The sequence below is a fragment of the Phyllobates terribilis genome, unplaced genomic scaffold (assembly GCF_046119375.1).
Source record: "Phyllobates terribilis strain yellow unplaced genomic scaffold, ASM4611937v1 Scaffold_411__1_contigs__length_1673714, whole genome shotgun sequence".
NCBI lineage: Eukaryota > Metazoa > Chordata > Amphibia > Anura > Dendrobatidae > Phyllobates > Phyllobates terribilis.
In genome coordinates this window covers 1,119,199-1,140,355 of record NW_027363171.1, presented here as the reverse complement: position 1 = coordinate 1,140,355, position 21,157 = coordinate 1,119,199, and the positions used below count along the sequence as shown (strand labels likewise).

At 43.7% G+C, this 21,157-nt stretch overlaps 1 protein-coding gene across 1 annotated transcript in view; it reads left to right on the top strand.

Annotated features, from left to right (window-relative positions):
* The window catches only part of LOC141225673 (uncharacterized), a 36,067-nt gene that overhangs the window by 12,120 nt on the left and 2,790 nt on the right, over positions 1–21,157 (top strand). The window contains exons 2-7 of the mRNA XM_073667079.1: positions 14,466–14,609; positions 14,739–14,918; positions 15,001–15,124; positions 16,111–16,161; positions 16,245–16,342; positions 16,526–16,616. Coding sequence (XP_073523180.1) covers positions 14,538–14,609; positions 14,739–14,918; positions 15,001–15,124; positions 16,111–16,161; positions 16,245–16,342; positions 16,526–16,616 — 616 coding nt within the window. The 5' untranslated portion in view covers positions 14,466–14,537. The remainder of the gene's footprint in view (positions 1–14,465; positions 14,610–14,738; positions 14,919–15,000; positions 15,125–16,110; positions 16,162–16,244; positions 16,343–16,525; positions 16,617–21,157) is intronic.

Below are 21,157 nucleotides of genomic sequence, written 5' to 3'. Positions count from 1 at the left end.
CTGGCTGGGCCAGTCAAGAATGGTCACAGAGTTGTTCTGAAGCCACTCCTTTGTTATTTTAGCTGTGTGCTTAGGGTCATTGTCTTGTTGGAAATGTGAACCTTCGGCCAAGTCTGAGGTCCAGAGCACTCTGGAAGAGATTTTCATCCAGGATATCTCTGTATTTGGCCGCATTCATGTTTCCTTCAATTGCAACCAGTCGTCCTGTCCCTGCAGCTGAAAAACACCCCCATAGCATGATGCTGCCACCACCATGTTTCACTGTTGGGATTGTATTGGTCTGGTGATGAGCAGTGCCTCGTTTTCTCCACACATACCGCTTAGAACTTTTTGGTAATAATTCTATCTTCGTCTCATGAGACCAGAGAATCTTATTTCATGTTATGCACACGCCCGGGCTAAGCGGCGTGTGCGTGTGATTGGTAGTGATTCCACTGGACCATGCCGGAGAGTGAATGCCTGGAGGGGCGTGACTAAGTATTCACCCGATCCGACCAGGGTCGCACGACGGCATACGACGCCAGTGCACCAAGGAGGAACCGAGCAGAGGGACCAGGTGCTACTCCAGGACAGACCCCGGACACGGCTGTTGACCCACACAGGGGAATACAGGAACAGGCTGGTAGGCTGGCACACAGACTGGTGGGTATAGGCAGGCACGACTGGTATGCAGGCAGGCGGGTATGCAGGCAGGGGGGTAAAGGCAAGCACAGCTAGAGTGCAGACAGGGAGGCACTAGCAGGTAGGAACACAGGCGGAATAGGACCCAGTACACACCGGGACTCAGGAACAATACAGGCAGAGGGTTACAGGCAAGCACAGCTAGAGTGCAGACAGGGAGGCACTAGCAGGTAGGAACACAAGCGGGATAGGGCCCAGTACACACTGGGACTCAGGAACATTACAGGCAGAGGGGTACAGGCAGGGCAGGACAGGACTGCCGGAGCAGCGGGCAGAAGCAGGGCAGGACAGGACTGCCGGAGCAGCGGGCAGAAGCAGGGCAGGACAGGACTGCCGGAGCAGCGGGCAGAAGCAGGGCAGGACAGGACTACCGGAGCAGCGGGCAGAAGCAGGGCAGGACAGGACTCTGTTCACACGGAACAGACAGGAAGGGAAAGACAGAGCCAGACACCCACAGGGTACTTGCAGTGAAGTAGCGAGTGGACCACAAACTCACAAACGGGAGTACAGAGACAACAGGCAGGAGTTAGGTACGAGTTCAGACTCTGCAGAAAAAGGAAGGGAACGGACATAGAGGCAAAACAGGTAAAGGATAGGAGAGAGTTCAGACTGGAACTGAGTGTACGGAGGAGACCTACACTGCAGCGGGATACAGGAGCGGGTCTGGGAATACTGCCCCCAGAGAGGCGGGACGAACAGGCAAGGAGCGTGTTCAGACAGGACAGACAAGATACAGGAGCGGGTCTAGGTAATCGGCCCCTAGAAGGCGGGAGGAACAGGCTAGGAGCGTGTTCAGACAGGACAGACAAGATACACAGAAAGGACTCAGTTCAGACACGGGAACTAATACCGCAAAGCAGGAGACATACAGGACTCAGTTCAGACACGGGAGCTGATACCGCAAAGCAGGAGACATACAGGACACAGTTCAGACACGGGAGCTGATACCGCAAAGCAGGAGACATACAGGACTAAGTTCAGACAGGCCTGGAAATACAGCCTCCAGGAAAGGCAGACAAGGAAACAAAGACGGGACCTGGCACCTTCAGAGTGCAAGCACACACTGAAGGAAACACTATGCTCAGGCAGGGATAGAAGGGAGCTGCTGAGCTATATACCAAGTGACAGACAGCAATAGGCTGAGGACGCACAAGGGGCGTGACCCACAGCAGGTACAAAAAGCAGGAAGTGATCGGGCGCCGCCCTTAAGCAGCAGAAACAGACACAAACAGACAGCATGGAGGGAAGCCAGAGAGACATTCTGGACAGGAGATCAAGTGCGCTCTCTTGCACAGTGGGAGATGGACCACCATGCAAGGACGCCGCCAGGTATGTTACATTTCACATAGTCTGGGAGTCCTTCATGTGTTTTTGAGCAAACTCTATGCGGGTTTTCATATGTCTTGCACTGAGGAGAGGCTTCCGTCGGGCCACTCTGCCATAAAAACCCGACTGGTGGAGGGCTGCAGTGATAGTTGACTTTGTGAAACTTTCTCCCATCTCCCTACTGCATCTCTGGAGCTCAGCCACAGTGATCTTGGGGTTCTTCTTTGCCTCTCTCACCAAGGCTCTTCTCCCATGGTTGCTCAGGTCTAGGAAGACTTCTGGTGGTCCCAAACTTCTTCCATTTAAGGATTATGGAGACCACTGTGCTCTTTGAAACTTTGAGTAATGCAAAAATTCTTTTATAACCTTGGCCACATCTGTGCCTTGCCACAATTCTGTCTCTGAGCTCCTTGGGCAGTTCCTTTTGAGCTCATGATTCTCATTTGGTCTGACATTCTCTGTGAGCTGTGAGGTCTTATATAGACAGGTGTGTACCTTTCCAAATCAAGTCCTATCAGTTTAATTAAACACAGCTGGACTCCAATGAAGGAGTAGAATCATCTCAAGAAGGATCACAAGGAAATGGACAGCATGTGACTTAAATATGAGTGTCTGAGCAGTTTGGCATACCAAGCCATCGAAAACATGTCTCCTCCATACATGTGTGACCTAGTCTCCCTGCATGCAATCGCCCATCCTTCCAAGATCTTCTCTACTTCCCTCTTATCTCTTCTTGCCACAATCGCATACAAGATTTGTCCCGTACTTCTCCCCTACTGGGTAACTCTGTACCCCAACACATCAGACTGTCGCCTACCCTGGAAACCTTGAAAAGGAAGCTAAAGACCCACCTCTTACGACAAGCCTACAACCTGCAGTAACCTTCGTTCCACGACTAACTCTACCCTCGCCTACTGTATCCTCACCCATCCCTTGTAGACTGTGAGCCCTCGCAGGCAGGGTCCTCTCTCCTCTTGTACCAGTCAGTGACTCCTTTTCACATGTAAAGCGCCACAGAATAAATGACGCTGTAATAATAATAATAATAATAATAATAATAATTATAGTACTTGTACTCTGGTTCAATTGATGGCACTTTCCTGGTGTCTGCCCCTAATTTGATGCGTTTTGGCAGCTTTTGGGCCAGTTTGAAGGTGTTGTGTTTGCGTTTGTTGTTGCCCCCCATTGAATCCTATGACGTTCGTCAATGTTCGGCGAATTTTGCAAATTCGACAATCGTAATCTGACCCGAACATTGAAACATTCACTCATCTCTGCTCACTAACATATCCCGAACAGGAACACATACATTCTTACCAGAGGCATAAGTAAAGTCTGATGGGCCTGGTGCAAGATTTGGACCATACCCCACCCAGGAAAAAAAAAAAAAAAAAAAAAAATATATATATATATACCAGACTTACATCTGGTATATACAGTACAGACCAAAAGTTTGGACACCTTCTCATTTAAGGATTTTTCTGTATTTTCATGACTATGAAAATTGTACATTCACACTGAAGGCATCAAAACTATGAATTAACACATGTGGAATTATATACTTAACAAAAAAGTGTGAAACAACTGAAAATATGTCTTATATTCTAGGTTCTTCAAAGTAGCCACCTTTTGCTTTGATGACTGCTTTGCACACTCTTGGCATTCTCTTGATGAGCTTCAAGAGGTAGTCACCAGAAATGGTTTTCACTTCACAGGTGTGCCCTGTCAGGTTTAATAAGTGGGATTTCTTGCCTTATAAATGGGGTTGGGACCATCAGTTGTGTTGTGCAGAAGTCTTGTAGATTCAAAGCTGATAGTCTACTGAATAGACTGTTAGAATTTGTATTATGGCAAGAAAAAAGCAGCTAAGTAAAGAAAAACGAGTGGCCATCATTACTTTAAGAAATGAAGGCCAGTCAGTCGGAAAAATTGGGAAAACTTTGAATGTGTCCCCAAGTGCAGTTGCAAAAACCATCAAGCGCTACAAAGAAACTGGCTCACATGAGGACCGCCCCAGGAAAGGAAGACCAAGAGTCACCTCTGCTTCTGAGGATAAGTTTATCCGAGTCACCAGCCACAGAAATCGCAGGTTAAGAGCAACTCAGATTAGAGACCAGGTCAATGCCACACAGAGTTCTAGCAGCAGACACATCTCTACAACAACTGTTAAGAGGAGACTTTGTGCAGCAGGCCTTCATGGTAAAATAGCTGCTAGGAAACCACTTCTAAGAACAGGCAACAAGCAGAAGAGACTTGTTTGGGCTAAAGAACACAAGGAATGGACGTTAGACCAGTGAAAATCTGTGCTTTGGTCTGATAAGTCCAAATTTGAGATCTTTGGTTCCAACCACCGTGTCTTTGTGCGACGCAGAAAAGGTGAACGGATGGAGTCTACATGCCTGGTTCCCACCATGAAGCATGGAGGAGGAGGTGTGATGGTGTGGGAGTGCTTTGCTGGTGACACTGTTGGGGATTTATTCAAAATTGAAGGCATACTGAACCAACATGGCTACCACAGCATTTTGCAGCGGCATGCTATTCCATCCGGTTTGCGTTTAGTTGGACCATCATTTATTTTTCAACAGGACAATGACCCCAAACACACCTCCAGGCTGTGAAAGGGCTATTTGACCAAGAAGGAGAGTGATGGGGTGCTACGCCAGATGACCTGACCTCCACAGTCAACAGACCTGAACCCAATCGAGATGGTTTGGGGTGAGCTGGACCGCAGAGTGAAGGCAAAAGGGCCAACAAGTGCTAAGCATCTCTGGGAACTCCTTCAAGATTGTTGGAAGACCATTTCCGGTGACTACCTCTTGAAGCTCATCAAGAGAATGCCAAGAGTGTGCAAAGCAGTCATCAAAGCAAAAGGTGGCTACTGTGAAGACCCTAGAATATAAGACATATTTTCAGTTGTTTCACACTTTTTTGGTAAGTATATAATTCCACATGTGTTAATTCATAGTTTTGATGCCTTCAGTGTGAATGTACAATTTTCATAGTCATGAAAATACTGAAAAATCTTTAAATGAGAAGGTGTGTCCAAACTTTTGGTCTGTACTGTATGTCCCTCATCATGGTCCCTTATCTTAGAGCCCCATACTGGTATATACGGTATATATCCCCCATTCTGATGCTGTTCTTTACTGTATAGAAAAAAAAGCTAAGCATTACACTCCCCAGAGGTGAACACAGAAGTCATAGTGCCCCATAATCCCCCCTACAGTATTATGCTCCTACTTATAGTAATGCACTCCCCATACTCCTCCATACACTATAATGAACCCCATAGTACTCCATACAGTATAATGCACAGCCCATAGTCCTCCCTATTGTATAATGCACTCCCTATACTCCTCCATATAGTATAATGCACCCTCAATAATCCACCATACAGTATAATGCACACCCTATAGTCATGCATGTAGTATAATGCACAGCCTATAGTCCTCTGTATAGTATAATGCACAACCCATTCTAAAATATGTTCCCCATCCTGGTATGTGGCCCTCATCCAGGACCCCATCCTGGTATATGGCCCTCATCCTGGTATATATTCTCCATCCTGGTGTATGGCCCTCATCTTGGTATATGGCCCTCATCCTGGTATATGTCCCCCATCCTGGTATATGGCCCTCACCCTGGGCCCCCATCCTGATATATGGCCCCGCTGTTGGTCAATACACAGAAAAAAACAATAAACGCTCCTACTCACCTTCCTAGCACTCACCATGCTGTGCGGCGTCCACATCTGAAGCTGGCAGCTGATTTAGGTTGATTTTGACAGGAGCACATAACATCACTGCAATGCACCCCCGGTCGCCTCTGATTAGCCAGCAGCATGTATTGCGGAGCACGGATTTTGCAAGTGTTTGCGCTGCAATACACTTCACCTGAATATGTGTTCTAGGATGCACATTCAGCTGAAATAGGGGCTGGCACCGGCGGGCCCCATGTCCGCCGGGTACGTTACGGCCCTGATTCTGATGTTCTATTGTATACCTGGCAGGAGTCAATATATTGTGATGACTTCACTATTATATACCACCAGGAGCCCTTACATTATAGTGTCTTTAACAGTGAAACGGCTAGAATGCATGGGCTGCAGTCAAGACCTGGAAGGAGACCATACATTGCAGGCTACATTCTGCTAGCTTCATTAACATATACCTGGGAAGAGATCATAGATTCTGCGGCCTCCAATAATATATACCTAGCAGGAACCCATAGGTTCTCCTGCCTCCAATAATATATACCTGACAGGAGCCCATACATTCTCCTGCCTCCAATAATATATACCTGACAGGAGCCCATACATTCTGCTGCCTCCAACAATATATACCTGACAGGAGCCCATAGATTCTCCTGCCTCCAATAATATATACCTGACAGGAGCCCATACATTCTCCTGCCTCCAATAATATATACCTGACAGGAGCCCATACATTCTGCTGCCTCCAACAATATATACCTGACAGGAGCCCATACATTCTCCTGCCTCCAATAATATATACCTGACAGGAGCCCATATATTTCCCTGTACTAATTACATGCACACAACCTCCCATCCTTCAAGATCTTCTTCTCTACCTCCCTCTTATCTCTTCTTGTCACAATTGCATACAAGATTTGTCCTGTGCATCTCACCTACTGTGTAACTCTGTACCCCAACACATCAGACTGTCGCTTACCGTGGAAACCTTGAAAAGGAAGCTGAAGACCCACTTCTTGTGACAAGCGTACAATCTGCGGTAACCCTCGCTCCAGCATACCACTGCACGACTAGCTGTACCCTGACCTACTGTACCCTCACCCATCCCTTGTACATTGTTTTTGCGCCCTCACCGGCAGGGTCCTCTCTCCTCTTGTACCAGTCGGTGACCCCTTTTCACATGTAACGCACAATGGATTAAATGTCGCTGTAATACTGATAATAATTATAGTACTTGTACTCTGGGTCAATTCATGGCACTTTCCTGGTGTCTACCCCTTATTTGATGTGTTTTGGCAGATTTTTATGCCCATTTAAAGGTGTTGCATATGCTTTTTTTTTCGTCCCCCCTTTGAATCCTATGGTGCTTGGTAATGGTCGACGAACATTCGACCAATAAATTTGGCGAATGTCTAAATATTCGGCGAACATTGAAATGTTCACTAGTCTCTAGCCAGAAGGTCTAATTAAAGGGGATTAAGTTAAGGAAGGATTCCTTATCTTGGACAAGCAGGATTTAAACAAAAAAGTGTCTATACTAGAGAGGAAGCTACAGTGTCACCAAACAGGGACACCAGTTCTCCTATGGAGAGCTAAAGATGCAGTGCCACAGCAAGGAGTATGTGGCCCTCATCGGATGGACTTTGAGAGTATGAGTGACATGCGCACGAAGTAATCCAGTATGAGTTACAATATTGATGTTCTTTCTTTGAATTTGTTTCCAGTATGGAATCATTTAAAAGTTATATCTCTATTTTCATATGATCTTATAAATTTTTATGTAAATGAGTCTCTGATTTTTCCCTTCTTCCTGCTTATTTTACAGGTCACTCATTAATTCTACTCACGTAGTGCATTAAATAGTAACATAGATTGCACTAAAATAATATTTTTTGCCCACCGATTACTATATTGCTATCCTTGCTTCGCTAATTGCCTAGTCCATGCTGACAGCGATTCTGCGCAAGCCAGGAAGCTCCTTATAGTGCATTCCACTGCAGTGTGCGCTCCAATAGTGGATATCTTAGTGCGCATGACTAGTAGCTTTACTGCACATGTCCGGAAGTCTTCAGCATTGTGCTCCACCGGCGTGCTTTCCAACAGCCAGACTTCAGAGTGCTCTGGACTGGAAGCTCCCTGACACGTCCAGAGACAGCGCGCACTCGATCACTCACTAAATCACCAATGGCACCACAGGGTATTTGAGGAGCATTATCCTCCCCTTGGCACCTACAAACACCGCTCATTTCCACAGCCACCCCATATTCACCCCACGCAGCAGGTATGTGTGTTCATATGTATATTGCTGTTATGACATGGAACTCTCTGATCCATTAGATCCAGCAAATCTATTATTTTGCAGTTACAGATTCGTGACCTTCTTTATACTCTGCTTTATGCCAGGGCATTACAGGATCCTTTCTGACTACTAGGCCCCTCGTCCTGATTTCCACTAAGCCTTTTTTCCAGCATACTAGGTATTCATTCTTTGTTTTATTCTTATTCCTTAACAATTAGGTGCTCACCATTTAGGCACAATTCCCATGGAATATATATTCCTATGAATAAGTTGTTTTGGTATCACCACTCTATGAATTTATATTACTCTTATTAAATTGCCTGATCTTATATAATTGACAATATGAAATTACATCATGTATGAAGTAACCCTGATGAAGTATAATAATGTTCACATTAGAGTATATCCTATGTCTTTAAGTTGTCTTAACTCGGCAAAAAATGTCTATGAAATGTTTGTATTTTCATAAGATTTTGATTTCTTTATTCTTTATATATTTATTTAGACATATACCCTGCTTTTCTATATGGGGTTCTTCAAAAAAGTATTTTAAAAAGTATCATCATTGGACTGCCAAAGTTTTTTCTATTTGATTTCTGGAGTGGACGAGGTCTCTCATGGCAGTTTTTGACTGGTGGGTATTGTCGTGGGTAGCTTGAGCCATCATAGGATACAGAACTCAGGGAAGCCAACCTTTGTCCCCCACGTGCCACAGTCCTTCTGGTAACTGCACGGCTCCCTTCTCTTGCCATCTGGCCAATTCTTTAACACCAGCCTGTTGTTGTCGTAGGCCACCGGTGGTTCTGTGGCTGAGTACACCTGTGCAGCTGTCACCCTGGCAGGGTTGTCTCTTTGTTGGTAAACTGCAGAGTTTGCAGCCTGGTCGGGCAGGTGGTTGCCTTTAGCTGTAGTTGAGTTATCCTTTGCATGACCTTTGACTTTCACCATGGCAACTTTCTCTGGTAAAGGTAGGTCCTCCATCAGGAGTTGGACAGGTTTATCATTCTTGATAGACTTACTTTCTTAAGATCCAGCTCTCCATATAGGTCCATAGTCATGAAAGCATAGCGGCTGGCTGTATAAATCGTAGCAGTCTGATCTTTAGCATGTCTGCAGGCTTCTTCAAGGGCACGAAGCTCAGCTTTCTGGCTGGATATGTGTGGAGGAAGCTGCTCTGCTTCTATGGTTTCATGAAAGGAAACGGCAGCATGTCCAGTGTAGAACCGGCCATCAACACCATACTGCGATCCATCCACAAAGCTCTCATGGTCTGGGTTATGTAGTGGGACATCGGTAACATGACTGAAACCCCCCCCCGTGGGACATTATTTGTAAACAGTCATGTTCCTCTTGTGTCTTAATAAGCAGATCACCCACATTATCACTACTACCCCTCTCACTACCTCCAGAGGCAACAAGGTGGCTGGATTCAGAGTAGTGAAACATGAATGGTGATGTTATCAGGCATGAGAAGGGCACATTAAAGTCTGAGATGTCAAGCAGTAAGAGAAAGTTAAAAGAAATTCCTGCAGACTGATACAGCAGAAATAGATTCTTAGTGAGACACTGACTGTCCCCCCTCCCTGAAGAGACTGGAGAAGGGGAAGGAGGGGGGGTTATCATTAGTCTAGCACAGCTGCAGTTTCTGTGTGTATTTAGGCTTCGCACAATTAGAACGTGAAATTTCTTTGTCCTTGCCAGGACTGGTTGTACATAATAGGGGCTCTGGACCAGGTTTTTGCCTTGTTATTAAGTGCATTTGTTGCTACCACACCCTTGGCTATTTGGAGTATTACGGCTGGGGACATAGACAGGTACTCCGGGTAGGACACTATTTGTGGCTCTTTAATCATGGGCTTTAAACTTTCAACAGAGGCACAGGACAGTAAACGGGTGTGAACCTTAGACATGTTCTCATATACTAAGTACTGCCATCTTCCAGAGCCAGGTATAATATTTTTCTACTAACAGGAGAAAGCATTTCTAATTTTCTCTACTTTCTCTAACAAATGGCATGGGAAACATTTCAGGGTCTGTCATTCTACTCATCATGGCCAGCATTTCAGTAGGATTCCAGTGACGCCACACACTCCTGGGGCTCTAGACTGGGGTGTGAGGTTTGGTGGTAGCAGTCTGGGCGAGAGCTGCGAGCGGGGTTAGGGTGAGCTGACCACCCTGACTAATTGTCCTAGTGAGTCTTTCATGGCTGCAAAAGGCTGACGTATAACTACTGTATCCATTTGGGTTGTGTTAGGGGAGCTTCTGGAGGGCAGGGTCTGAAGGGGCGTTGGTCCCATCCAGTGCAGGCATAATATTCAGTGGGGGCCTGACCAAGACTTATGGGGGGATTGCACATGGGGCTCTGGCCAAGGGGGGCACACTATGCAAATGGTTTGTGGGGCGTTAACAAAAAGGGTGCAATACTGTTTTAGTAGTAGGGGGTTTAATGGTTCCTATGTGCCAACAGTGGGCACAACATACACAACAGGTCTCCACCCAATCTGGATTCTGATTCCTATATACACAACATGTCCATCCTTCAGGGACAATGTATGGGGGTGGAGTCAAACTGGGAGGGGCAGGGGAATGAACGCCATCTTTGTTACATACTTCAAAATACAAAAACTTATCATCACGTTTTTCTTCCTCCAATCGCCTCTATTTACAGATTTAGAGTTTTTCCACCATATCTCAGTCTGTTTTAGTAAACCAAGATCATTTAAAAAACCTTGCTGTTCCTCCAACACTTTCAAGAAACCTTCATCAAATCTGCCACCCGGTGGATAACCACACACTAAACAAAACCTATGCATTTTCTGCACAAATTTCTTTTCTTTCTTTCTGTTTCTTTAAAAACAGGAATACATGAGTAGACACAAACCAGTGAGAAGTCATACCTTTCACTATGGATTGTGTACTCTATACAGCACCTCTACCATGCTCAATCTGTTTCTTACTAAACAGATTAATACCCATGTTCTGTTTCTTAAAAAAGAAACAGGAATACAGGACTAGAGAGAAAAACCAGTGGGGACTCTTACCTTTCACTATGGTCTCCTACTCTGTCACGCCATGCCTGACTTATAATCAGATGACAACCATCAGCCCCTACGTCTAGGAGCCTGAACCATATGGGTTTCCTTAGCAATACAAGAGGCTGCTGTAACAACCAACAATCTGCTCCACCGGGTACAATCAACTAATCACTACAATCCAACTGCATGTACAGATGACCAGTGAAACACCAAATCCACACTCCCCATACAACATACAGCACAAGAATTCAACACAGTACACAAGGTCTCATCAGGGTTCTTTGTCTAACAATAATGGACCCACTTACTATGAACAGATCAAATGACCTGTGACTACTTACCCAACGCGTACTGCAACCCATGAAAACAGAGGGATAAATTCAGGTAGTGTAAGAATAATGCTTCTTACCAATTGCTGCAGCAGTCCCGGATATCTGTCTGTCTGGGTTCCATCAAATTGGTTGGGTCAGCAGTCTTTTGCATTAGTGGGTCCCTGTTCATTGCGCCAGGTTTTGTTTTCGCCACATAACGTGAGGCGTTCTGAGACGTTGTGCCTGTTCCAAATTAAATTGTAAAATTCAAATACGTGCACGGCAGAACTACGACTGATACATTTGAGCATCAGGCTAGATCTACTTTTACATGCTCTGGTCCAGGTTTATATAGGTTATTAGTATTCATACTTTAAACAATATAATTTGCTCAGCTTATCTCTAAATATGTGCTGGCATTAGCATACATACATCTAATTGGCTAAGTTAACACTACTGACACCCAGCTTTCTGACTTTCGTTTCTTCCTTATGTTTTCTCTGGTCTCTAGACAAAGACATTCCTGAGGGACATCTTATCTCACACACACATACTGACTCAAACTCCATTTTAGTAAGCAGAAGATACACTTACAAAAATCAAAATGGAGTCAGGATAGATAAAGTATAACTCCTGCTCTCACACTGTACTACTATAGTGCGGTATATTATCCCTGCCAGTCAGTGTAATACTAACGACCCCATATACATGAGATAAGTGTTGGCTGAATGGTCATTTGGCAGACGGCTATCTCTCCTGACTCCCCCATACACACAAATATTCCAGCTTTCCTGTGATCTGTATGAGGGAGTCACCTCCAGACTACTCTATCGGAGGATTATCTACAGGAAGAACAAACGGATTAGCCTCTGAAATTCATGATGCCAGATCCTTCTCTACCTTGATATCATCTGTCAGGAGGCCCCCAAATACATTATATAGTTGAGTAAACCCCCAAAATCAGTGCTTTCATGCAACTCTAATCTAATGTGTACTGGGAGGTTAAAAGGTAACTTATTGGACGTTGTCTCTGGCCCCGGCCTAATAGAATTTCATACATTTCAGGCCCAGACACCATTATTAGGCATTTAACTATGGTAGTAACTGGGCAGCCCCATACTATCGAGTACTTGGGGAAAGAGGGGCATTCAGCTGAACTCTGTCAAACCTTCTTAGATGCCATGTTTGTTTTTGACAGCAGAAAATGGTTAAACTGCCAGGGGTTTTGTTGCAGCCGCACCTGTGCCATCATTGTGGTGTACATCTATGTCCTGATGCCCAAAATTTTTTATTTTTTTTAAAACAAATGTTTAACCCCTTTAAAGCCTGGGGCGTAATAGTACGCACCAGGCCATCACCTCCGGTTCAGTGAGGGCTCCGGCACTGATCGCGGGTCACTGATGGGTGGGCATGACAACCCTGGGTCTGTAATGATCGCTATGAGCACCACCTAGTGGTCGGCGCTCATAGCACAGGAGCATTTCTGCTACATAGAGATGATCTTATCATCACCTCTATGTAGCAGAGGCGATCGGATAGTTGCTGCTTCTAGTCTGCTATGGAGACTATAGAAGCAAGCAAAAAGTGTAAAAAAAAAAAATGTTTTTTTAAAAAATAAAAAAAATGTAAAAGTTTAAATCACCCCCCTTTCGTCCGATTCAAAATAAAATAATAGAAAAAAAACACATACACATTTTTGGTATCACCGCGTTCAGAATCGCCCGAACTATGAATATAAAAAAAGAATTAATCCAAGCGGTAAACGGCGTAACGAGAAAAAAGTACTAAACATCAGAATTACATTTTTTGGTCACCACAACATTGCAATAAAATGCAATAACGGGCGATCAAAACATCGGATCTACCCCAAAATGGTATCAATAAAAATGTCAGCTCGACATGCAAAAAATAAGCTCTCATCTGGCCCCAGATCCTGAAAAATGGAGACGCTATGGGTCTTGGAAAATGGCGCCATTTTTTTTTTTTTAGCAAATTTTGGATTTTTTTTTCACCACTTAAATAAAAAAGAACCTATACATGTTTGGTATCTACGAACTCGTAATGACCTGGAGAATAAGAGTGGCAGGTCAGTTTTAGCATTCAGTGAACGTGGTAAAAAAAATTAAAAATAAAAATCTGCAGTATTGCACTTTTTTTGCAATTTCACTGCACTTGGAATTTTTTCCCCATTTTCTCTTACACGATATGGTAAAACCAGTAATGTTGTTCAAAAGTACAACTCATCCCGCAAAAATTAAGCCCTCACACGGCCATATTGACCAAAAAATAAAAACGCTATGGCTCTGGGAACAAGGAGAAAAAAACAAAGATGCAAAAAACAGAAAATCCCAGGGTCTTTAAGGGGTTAATGTTTTCAAAAATAATAAAATGTGTCTTATTCTTTTTGCATGTTTTTTCTTTTTGCAAGCATTGTTGGTGCCAATTTTCTTTTGAAACATTTAAATTTCTGCTTTTTTTTCTGGTGTTTTTCTTGTAATATAGGAAAGCCTAAGGCCAGAAATAAACCCCATAATACACTGTACAAGAAAACTTTGGTGTCAAATAATTTCTGCCTGCGGTGTTTGTTCAAACAAAAAGCTTTTATAAAAGCCTCAAACTTCTATGTGTAAATCAGACATGATATCTAAATGTGGTAGAAGAAGACAGTCTGGGGAAGACGGGAAACATTCATATAGACGGCCGATGGAGATGTAGTCAGTGATGGACTGTGGCCAAATATGTTTCTAGAGCCTTAGTAAAAGATGAAGATGTCGTCCTCATCATAAAGTAGTTATTTCTCATGTCACGTGTAATGAATATCTGTTGCAGTATTACTAATGCCGATTCCAGTGTTGGTAAATGAGTCAAGAATTAACATTATGGAAGATGAGTCTATGAGAAAGGTATTCAGCTACAGACTCCAAGGAAGAAATTACTTGTTGTCTGTGTCCTAAAATATTTAGGTTTTATTACTAGATGTAAAGAAGAAAACTAAATACTGTAAAATAATAAATCTCATACTTCCCCTTATTATCTCCAGTAATTGTATTATTACACAGGATTTTTATGATGTTACATCGGCTCATCTTCTTCTCATTCAGGTCTCTACAATATCAGATCCTCTCAGTGAAGATCTTCTACATAAGAGAATCTTCCTGATTTACCCATCAAATATGGACAGAGACAAGATGGTGGAGAGGATATTACACCTCACCCTAGAGATCCTCTTCCGGCTTACTGGAGAGGTGAGAGATTCTGATGACGTCACATTACATCATTCTTATCTATGGGAATAACAGATGGACAGAACTGGAGAGGTGAGGACTCTGGAAATGTCTGTAGTGAGATTTATTAATGTGTCTCTACATAACCAGGATTACACAGTAGTGAAGAAGACCTCTAGTGAGCGCTGTCAGGACCCTGTGTCTGAAGGATTGGGAAGACCCCTGAGCCCAATGACAGGGCCTCTACCTCACCCTCTGATGCATGAGGACATCAATGACCAGAAGATCCTAGAACTCACCTACAAGATGATTGAGCTGCTGACTGGAGAGGTGACACTGCTGGGAATGCTGGGATATTATACAGTAATGCTATGAAGGGAAAGGGGGGTGACGTTATCATTGTATGTGTCAGGTTCCTATAAGGTGTCAGCATGTTGCCGTTTATTTCTCCATGGAGGAGTGGGAGTATTTAGATGGACACAGAGATCTGTACAAGGATGTCATGATGGAGGTTCCCCAGCCCCTCACATCACCAGGTACTCTTCCTTCCTTTGTTTACCTTGTCTCTGCCCCCTTGATGATGTTACAGTCACGTGACCATTTCTAGCATTTCTATTGGTGGGTGGCCTGTAGCTGATTTTTGCCCTTAGTTTGCCCTGAGCCAAGGTGGCGGATTTGTTTACCTTGTCTCTTCCTCTTTGATGATGTTACGGTCATGTGACCACTTCTAGCGTTTTTATTGGTGGGAAGAGCTGATTTTGCCCTTAGCTTGCCCTGAGCAAAGATGGCCGACTTGGCAGCACGCATAGGTTCTCTGGGGCCGGGAATGAGCATGTGGACGGTTGGTCATGTGTCTCTGGCGTCACAGGATGTCATTCTTCCTGACCCGTGGCCTCTCGGAAACGCCCCCTCACTGTTCCTCTGCCGGCCTGACACAGCCCACATGCGCCGGTGATGCCAATTAAGCATCAGAGGCGCTCCTATAAAACTCCCCCTTTGCACACTCCTCTCCACATGCCCCCGGAAGCAGCATCTAGCGAAACATGTGTTGGGCCTGCACTTTGACACGGAGGGACAGCACAACTCCTGGATACACTATGGGTGAGCAATAATTTACATTTGGGGACCTGTTAGCACTTTAGAGAGGAATATAGGAACGGATTCTTATACCCTTGTTATATACCTTGTCATAATACTGGGTCCCAATTTTGTTACTTTGCAAAAGGACCTTAACTGTACCAGATGCACTTTATCTTCCCTCTGTTGCCTTCGTGTTATTCTTTTCCCCTACCTTGCCTCTCTGCTCAGTCCTTTGTTTATCCCGTTATTGCCTCCAAGATTTGTATAAGCTGTCCACAATGTAACCGATTATTAAACGGAATTGCATTTTGCACACTAGCATGGATATTCTTGGTGTTCTTATTTGGACTCATTATTTTTTGGTTTAAATTTGCATATGGAGTAGAAGGCCCTTCCTTAACTATGTTGATGTCCTGGTTGTGTCCTTTTATTTATTATAAAGATCTGTACAAGGGTGTCATGATGGAGGTTCCCCAGCCCCTCACATCACCAGGTAATAGACAGGACTAAATACACACGACCTATAATTATCTGTATGTAAAGAATGGATTCAGTCCCTGTATGTGTTTTCTTCAGATCTATCCAGTAAGAGAATAACACGAGCGAGATGTCCCCGTCCTCTTCTTCCACCGGACTATAAACAAGAAGATCCCAATGTTCCTCAGGATCATCAGGTAGATGGAGAGAAGGTGTCATGAGATCTCCCCTATGATGTGTAGACGGCTGTGAAGGTCTTGTGCTCAGTCTTGTTTTATCCACCAGTATTTTATGTTTTATACTTGTGCAATGAGAACGGTGGAGATACCAGGATTAGAGCTGATGTGACTTCTTCTCTCTGTGACTTTTTTTTGTTTCAGGGTGAAGGTCTGACCCATATTAATATTACAGAGACATATGTGAGGGGTGATGAGTGGTGTAAAGAGGAGATTCCTATATATGACTATCCGGGTGAGTAGTAACCACTAAATGTAGAGAAGTCACCGATTATTCTCAGTCACCGGCTGTGGCTGCTTTATCATTGGTGTAGGGTCTGCTGTATCACAATCGTGTGATCACCATTTTGCCTCTAGACCACAACATTTTCCTCCACCCAAAACTTTTCAAATGACTTTGGGTATTGAAAACCCTTTGAAACCTGAACAATCCACCTACACTCTGATATTAGAATACGCTGACCGTTACCTGCCCAGATCTGTGATTTACAAAGCCAAATGACAGCGTATGTAGAATGTGCTGACAAGTTAGAAAATCACTTGAAGAAAAATTACGATGGACCTCTTAGAGAAAGCGAAAGGTAATGATGCTGTTGGCTTTCTAGAATCCTGATATCTTATTGAATGAATCTGCCTTCTCTCCCCTCTGTGCTGCTGAATGTGTTCATATGGTCCCTAAAAGACCAGGTCCAGCCTTTCTGGCCAAATTCTTCTTTAATAATCGACAATATTCTTCTTGAAACTCTTCTGATAGAAAATATTGTTCCTTACGATAGTTTAGATTGCCAAGAGCCACCGAGCCCCATACTCCAATTACCCCAGAGAGGTTTCACCACTAGTTACTCATTTTTACTGATGAGGACTGTTGAGTTTGATCATTTCAGTAGATGTGTTATTGTCTATACTCACAGTTTTTGAATACAGTAGTTAGTGCCCAAAATACTCTGATTTAACCCCTTCCTGCAGCCAGTTTTGTTTTCCTAATCAGGCCCCATTTTTTAAATCTGACGTGTGTCACTTTATGTGGTGATAACTTTGGAATTCTTCACAAAGGATAATAGGAAACAAATGGATCTTACAAATTATTTTCCAACTTCTCTTGAATCCAACAATACCCTGTATATGGTTGTACACTACTGTCTGGGCACATTTCAGGGTTAAGAAGAGAAGGAGCGACATTTAGCTATTTGAATGCAGATCTTGCTGAAAGTTTGCAGACACAATGTATTGAGGGCACTGTTCATGGTCACCTGGCAGCTCAAAAGATGGCTGCCACAAACAGATTTGCCACTCTCTACTCCGTTTTCCAGATCCCACTTATTGCTTTGCTCATCACCCTTTAATCCCTCTACATGGATCTGGACTTACATAGAGACCCCTAGACTTGGACCACGGTGTTACCTGCTGTTCTGTGGTGTGAGATGGGAAGAATAATAGTCAAGTAGCTGGGTCAGAACCATGAGGGCAGAGAAAAATCAGAAGACACAACAGTAGTCAGTAAATGGGCCTGGCTCACAACAGGAAACAAATACACAAGCCAGGAGCTGAGCACAGAGGATTGAACCAGAGGAGAACAAGGCTGTATCTGGCGGCTTCTAGCAATATGCTCCGAGCTTTAGTAGGGTGTGGTGCTTTCTGATTGGCTGAAGCAGGCAGCAGGTTACTCCAGCTGGACAGCACACACACCCATACTGCAAGACTGGATGGTGCAACTGGTCCCAGCAACCCTAATCTTAGTGGCTGGACAGAACCTGTGCCACCCAGAGCTTCTGGTTCCTATGTCTCTTCCATAACCTGTGCTGCCTGCAGAATGAATAAGGCGGCTCCTGGTGAGAGAAGCAGACGACGCAGGAGCAGATCCCAGAGGAGATGGGACACACCATTTGCAGAAGCCCTAATATAATAAAATGGCAGAAAAACAGAGCAGTAGAAATCCCCATAAAGTGATTCTATTTTGGACATTATAACTCTCATTGAATTAATCTACAGGAGTAGTGACTATTTTGACTCCACAGGCACTTTCAAGAAATTATCATGCAGTGGATATTGCAGAGTGAAAATTACACATTTGCCATTTTATTCCCCAACACATAGTGCCCAGATTGTGCTCCAGGAGACTAAGTTAAGTGGGATCTTCTCACTATAGTAATGCCAAATACATGGATGCTAAATGTAATTTGGGTACACTGCAAGGCTCAGAAGCGAAGGGGGATTTGACTTTGTGAGTGGATATTGGTGGATTGGTTTATGGAAGCCATGTTGCATTTCAAGATCCTTTGAGCTGCAAATGTGGAAACCTCTGTTGTTCCACTAATAGATGATGAACCAGAGTGGGGACTTGTTTTTTGTGAGATGAGTAGAAGTTTTTATTGGTATCATTTTTGCCAACGTAACATTGTTTGGTGGCTTTTTATTCCTTATTTGAGGGGCAGAATGAACAAACAGTTGAACACCACGCTCCACTGGTTCATCCTATGAGGTTTCTGTGATTGAAACAGCTTCAAATCTTAATCAGCCAGACATGTAGATTTGTTAAGCAAAGACACATACAGTTGTGCTCAAACATTTACATACCCCGGCAGAATTCTTGCACTCTTGGCCTTGTTCAGAGAATATGAATGATAACAAAAAAACTTTTTCTCCACTCATGGTTATTGACTTGGTTAAGCTATTTATTGTCAAACTACTGTGTTTTCTTTTTTTAAATCTTAATGACAACCAAAAACATCCAGATGACCCTGATCAAAAGTTCACATACCCTGATGATTTTGGCCTGATAACATGCACAGAATTTGACACAAATGGGTTTGAATGGCTACTAAAGGTAACATCATCGCCTGTGACCTGTTTGCTTGTAATCAGTGGGTGTGCATAAAAGCTGAGTGAGTTTCTGGAATCCAGACAGACTCTTGCATCCTTCATCCAGCCACAGATGTTTGTGGATTGTGAGTCATGGGGAAAGCAAAAGAATTGTCAACGGATCTACGGGAAAATGTAGTTGAACTGTATAACACAGGAAAGGGATACAAAAAGATATCCAAGGAATAATGCCAGTCAGCAGCTTTCAAGCTATGATTAACAAATGGAAAATCAGGGGCTCTGTAAAAACCAAACCATGGTCAGGGAGGCCAGTGAAAATTTCGGCCACAACTGCCAGAAAAATTGTTCGGGATGCAAAGAAAAACCAACTAATAACATCAGCTGAAATTCAGGAGTCTCTGAAAACTAGCGGTGTGGCTGTTTCAAGATGCACAATAAGGAGGCACTTGAAGAAAAATGGGCTGCATGGTCGAGTCGCCAGAAGAAAGCCATTACTGCGCAAATGCAACAAAGTATCTTGCCTACAATATGCCAAACAGCACAGAGACAAGTGTGGTCTAGCAACAAGCTCGGCTGTATGCGGAGGTAAAACTCGGGATACTGTCTCTTTAAATTTTCGGGTTAGTTTATTTAGCAGTTATAAACTAACCTCGAGTCCATAAAGAAAAACACAGCCCATTCGGCTAAAGAGACAAAACAAACTACAAAACTTGCAGCAAAGTGCATATCCTGGGCCAAGGTCTGGCCACACACAATTAGTCACACACTGGTTCAGCACAGTACGTGTGAGCTCCTTTCTGTAGCAGAGTTTACCCGGGTACTGAACCCACCTGAGTGTCAGGGCTAGCTATTTAAAGCCCAGATTCTCCCTTGATTGGGAGGTAGGGTGGATAACGTCCCTCCCACCACTTTTGTTATCCACTTAAAACATTCCCTTGTAAATGTGGTTCTCTTAACCCTCTCTGCACCGATTGTGCAGGAGAACTTGCATGTTTTCACATGACTGATCTTAAGAGTCTCAGCGACAGATACCTCCCTTCAGACACACTACCAGTGACTTTATCACACAAGCCTAAAAACTTCTGGAACAAGGTAATTTGGAGTGATGAGAACAAAATTTAACTTTTTGGCCACAACCATAAACATTACATTTGGAGAGAGGTCAACAAGGCCTATGACGAAAGGAAGACCATTCCTAATGTAAAGCACGGAGGTGGATCGCTGATATTTTGGGGATGAGTGAGCTACAAAGGCACAGGAAACTTGGTAAAAATTGAAGGAAAGATAAATGCAGCATGTTATCAGCAAATACTGGAGGCAAATTTGCACTGATCAGCCCGGACTCTGCGCATGGGATGTAGTTGGACGTTCCAACATGAAAATGATCCAAAACACAAGGCCAAGTTGACCTGTCATTGGCTAGAGCAGAACAAAGTGAAGGTTCTGGAGAGCTCTGGGAAGATCTCAAGCGCGCAGTTCATGTTAGACAGCCCAGGAATTTACAGGAACTGGAGGCTTTTTGCCAAGAAGAATGGGCATCTTTACCATCTGAGAAAATAAAGAACCTCATCCACAACTGCTACAAAAGACTTCAAGCTGTCATTGATGTTAGAGGGCGCAATACATGGTATTAAGAACTGGGGTATGTTAACTTTTGATCAGGGTCATTTAGATGTTTTGGTTGTCATTAAGATTTAAAAAAAGAAAACACTGTAGTTTGACAATAAATGGCTTCATTCATATTCTCTGAAACAAGCCCAAGAAAGGAAAAATTCTGCCGGGTATGTAAACTTTTGAGCACAACTGTACACTATTGTGTTTGTGTTGACTTGTGAATGTATGTGTTTTTCTTTGGCTGGTCAAGAAGGACATACTATTATGTGTATAAACCTGAACGTTGACTTCTCTTGGTCTGGAAACAATAATGTTTGTTAATATGCTAATTAGATATTGTAC